The sequence below is a fragment of the Pelmatolapia mariae genome, linkage group LG7 (genome assembly GCF_036321145.2).
Source record: "Pelmatolapia mariae isolate MD_Pm_ZW linkage group LG7, Pm_UMD_F_2, whole genome shotgun sequence".
Lineage (NCBI taxonomy): Eukaryota > Metazoa > Chordata > Actinopteri > Cichliformes > Cichlidae > Pelmatolapia > Pelmatolapia mariae.
This window is the reverse complement of record NC_086233.1, coordinates 21,336,170-21,340,268: the sequence shown is the minus strand read 5'-3', so window position 1 is coordinate 21,340,268 and position 4,099 is coordinate 21,336,170. Positions and strand designations below refer to the sequence as shown.

The 4,099-nt window shown below is 39.1% G+C and overlaps 1 protein-coding gene across 1 annotated transcript; it reads left to right on the top strand.

The window, feature by feature from the left end:
- The first annotated feature begins 471 nt into the window (after positions 1 to 471).
- edf1 (endothelial differentiation-related factor 1) lies at positions 472 to 3,708 on the top strand. The gene is made up of 5 exons (XM_063480627.1): positions 472 to 709; positions 1,754 to 1,805; positions 1,949 to 2,109; positions 2,929 to 3,022; positions 3,121 to 3,708. The coding sequence occupies exons 1-5, from the start codon at positions 632 to 634 to the stop codon at positions 3,180 to 3,182; spliced, it is 447 nt and encodes a 148-aa protein (XP_063336697.1). The 5' UTR covers positions 472 to 631; the 3' UTR covers positions 3,183 to 3,708.
- The last annotated feature ends 391 nt before the right edge of the window (positions 3,709 to 4,099 follow it).

The following is a 4,099-nucleotide window of genomic DNA, read 5'->3' as shown; positions in this document are numbered from 1 at the left end:
GTAGGAAATTTGTTACTTTATTAAGTTTATAAGTTATGTTTCAAAAACTGTAAATAGTGCGATGACTTCACTCTTGTTTCGGCTACCCTCTTTAGAGGTCAACTACTTCCATCCCAAACATCCTATGTCATTCCACAACCACAACTTGTCTACTTATTATTCACTCATGTATTCTGTCTTCTACTGACTTTAATTCTTAATGGAAATCTTGTTCTCAATGATTCACATGTTTGATTAGGTTTTATTTATTTATTTATTTTTAATTTTATTTTTCGGGCTTTGGGGCCGGAAATAAGGGTACACTGGCTTGTGTGGTGACTTCACACAAATCTCGTAACAACAATATAGGGGCACTTCGGTTTGTGTCCGTGTCTGATGCAAGGTGCTCTTTAACCGTGAAATCACCGCACGCTTTGACCGGCAGAGGTCGCTGCTGACAGGCCATCATTATGTCATTGTTAACCACACTGTTGTAAATAAAGTTTTGGCAGAACGCGTGGTCGATAATTCTGGAAGGTGCGCCTGGTTAGTTTATAGTAGAAACACCTTTCCCCGAAGGAAAACTGTCAGCTAAACTTATTTTTTATATATATATTCAACGTTACGGGTATTGTGTGAACAACCGACAAACATGGCAGAAAGCGACTGGGACACCGTAACTGTCTTGAGGAAGAAGGGGCCGACTGCTGCCCAGGCCAAATCCAAGCAGGTTAGTGCGAACGCTTTATTTCGTTTGTGCTTCCGCACTTTTGCTGGCTAACAACATTTTCGGATATCTACCTTGCTGAGTGAATTAATCGTGTGTAACGTGTTGGTAAAAGCTCTTTGTGCACGTGGTCGTTAGTTGAAGCGCTAAGAACCATCGCACATCCTTCTGGTTTACTTCAGTAACAACAGATGTGAACGCCCGTTTCCGTTAATGTTAGCTAGCAAGATGAACCGCCTCTAGATGAACGGTCGTATTGGAGACATTTAAACCGTCTGTTTGAGTGTTTTTAACTAAGCAAGTGCTAGCTATCTTCGAAGGAGGGCTAGCTAGCTAATCTTCCTGCACTAACTTGAAGTGTATTTTTCTTTATGCCACAGTTTCTAGTAGCATATGGTACCTTCAACAAAACAAACTTTACACGGATAATGATCACACTAATGCCGGGGTAGCCTCTATATTATCAGTAGTGGATGGTCAGGATAAAGGCACACTCACTTTGGTGTTTATTTATACGAATGGTGGGAATGGTCATCAGCAGGCACGTAGCGAACGTCTTTAAATGCCACAAGTATAGTTTAACTGTAACTTAAAGTAGTACTTTAAAAAATCATTAAAATGACTCGCTAAATAATTAGTTTTTGAAGTTTAAGAACTGATTGTGACACCATTTTGACATTTTGTTGTTGCTGTTTTAAACGTGTATTGAAAGGAGGGTTCAAGATGTCATTTTGGGCTCATATGGGTTGGCTGTGGTGTTATAAATCCTTAGGACACCTTTCTTAAAAGAGTGGACTTAAATGTCACATTTCTGTGTGTGAACGCTTATTCCATCTTGAGAAATCTGAAATATTGTTTGTATTCAGGTTCAGTTTGTGTGCTAAGGTGAACTGTCTTAAATTCAGTTAATATGCTTTGATAAACAGATTGGTTACTTATTAACTAAATGGCATAAGGCTAAAGAGTGTGTATCAAGAGCTGGGCAATCTGCTGCAATGTTATGACCTGTACTTGTCCTATTTTTTTTCTGTTTTGTTTTTTTCCCAGGCAATCACATCTGCTCAGAGACGTGGGGAGGAAGTTCAAACATCCAAGAAATGTAAATTCCCAATAGTTGGTTTTACACGATAAGAACTAAGTCCACTTACTCACCTGTGTTATGAGTACTACAGCCTTTGCATGCCCGGCATCTTTCGCATTGCCCAGTGATGCTTTGATTTTTATCCACGGCTTGTCATGCAGGGGCTGCAGGGCAGAACAAACAGCACCTTGTGACAAAAAATACAGCCAAACTGGACAGGGAGACAGAGGAGCTGCACCATGATAGGGTTCCTCTGGAGGTGGGCAAGGTCATTCAACAAGGCAGACAGGAAAAAGGCCTGACCCAGAAAGATCTAGCCACTGTGAGTAAACAAATGTATTATGCTTGTATAAACAGTGCACAGACTGCTGGAAAATGTGCCATGTCTGGTTTTATAAAGCATCTCAGAAAGCAGTCTACATGTATCGAAAGTAAAAGTAGTAGTTAGTAAGATAAACCAAACCAAGTCAGTGACGAATAGTTTGAACGTTGTTGTGAGATCAATATGATCCATGTTTTTAACATGATCACAGTCATGGGCAAAGGTTTCAGCAGTTTGACAGAGTTTTTACATGTTTCTGGGGTATAGTGAAGAACAATGATAGGCATTTCAGAAGTTTCACAGTGTTTTATTGTCAAATAATAAATAAAATAATTTATGCAAAGAGGTGTGCTTCAAGGCCAAATCCTGACTGATAGCTCTCCGTTCCCATCTTATCAGGACTCAAAGTCGAGTAAAGTTTGTAGGCTTCTGCTTGGTCCACTTGCTTTTTAAAGGATTGACCATGTTAAGAGTGTTATTAACTTCTTCAAGCAATCCCAGAGCAATTTGGGGGTGATGTGTGCATGATCATGCACTGTTCTACAAGGCAAACATGATAGCTTAGCCAAGTTGAGAATCTATGGTGAGTTTTTTTTTTCCTCACTGTAATCATAGAAACTTTAAAAAGGAAAGGAAAGTTGTTGAAAAATATTACAATTTTAGCCATGACTGTACTTTGGCTGTTGTTTTTTTTAAGTATTTGCTAGCAAAGTAATTTTCCAGTGCAAACCTTACAATCAGTGTTTATTATAACCCTGCAGTTATGTGAAATGTGCTACCCACAAGTTCTAAATTATGTATTCCACACTTTTTCCTCAGAAAATTAATGAGAAGCCTCAAGTCATCGCTGACTATGAGTGCGGGAGAGCCATTCCCAACAACCAGGTCATGGGGAAAATAGAAAGAGCAATCGGTAAGTGTGTTACTTTTAATTTTTCCAAAACAAAATATTGAATTTTGTTATTTTCTCGGCTGTATGACCCACATGTTTTTACCATCGACCATGAACAGGACTGAAGCTACGTGGGAAGGATATTGGCCAACCCCTGGAGCCAAAAACCAAAAAGAAATGAACACAAAGCCTCGAAATCAGCCCTCCCCAACCCCTCCTGTTATCTGTAACTGAATCCTGAATCCCCCTCCCACCTCTTAGAACCCTTAAAAAGTTTCCTTTCCTTTCCCCTCCCATCCGATCCTCTTTCTGGGCTGATCCCACCTGTGTCCTGTCATAGGACCTGGTGCTTCACTGCAATGCAGGCTGCATACTAACAAGTCATCTGAAACACTCTCGAACACCACAAAAAATGAATGATTGAATGCTTTTTAAAGCATCACAAAAAATGTTCAGTGAAGTTCTTTCACCTACGTCTGCTTGGGCTTTGACATGATAAAAGTCAGATTTTTCTTTTCTTTTTTTAAAACAGGTGAATTATTTTTCATCTTCAGACTAATGTTAATTCTGAGCATGATGTTAAACCAGAAGTGCTTGATTGCATCTTTTCACTCTCTTCAGACAGTGGGTGGATGTCATTACAGTGTTGAAATGTTTTAATGCTGTGTGTTGTTTTGATCTATAAATAAAGTTTGGCAGTTCATGAATTATTCTTTGTGTGACTTTAAAGCTAGTGTGGCACAGAATGTCTTAACAAAACCAGTGAGATGTATATAGATACAGATAATATATAGTCTTTTAAAAACTACGTTTATCCCAGTAGCACTTCAGTAACTACTTCAGGTAAATTTTGGCAGCTATCTTTGAAATGTCCCAGGGCGCTTATTTGGAAAGTTTTGTACACATAATTTCCAAGTTAAACTTTAGGTTCAGTGGGCATGAAGACACAAAAAACATGTAAGGAATCACCAGCCAAATCTTTGAAAAATACAAAAGCTTTTAAAGTCTGGCGCCTTTGTAATGGGTATCTGCCAAAGATTTCCATTCAGGATCCTTGGAGTGTTGTATCTTCGTCATGCTATACCTCTGTCACAAGAC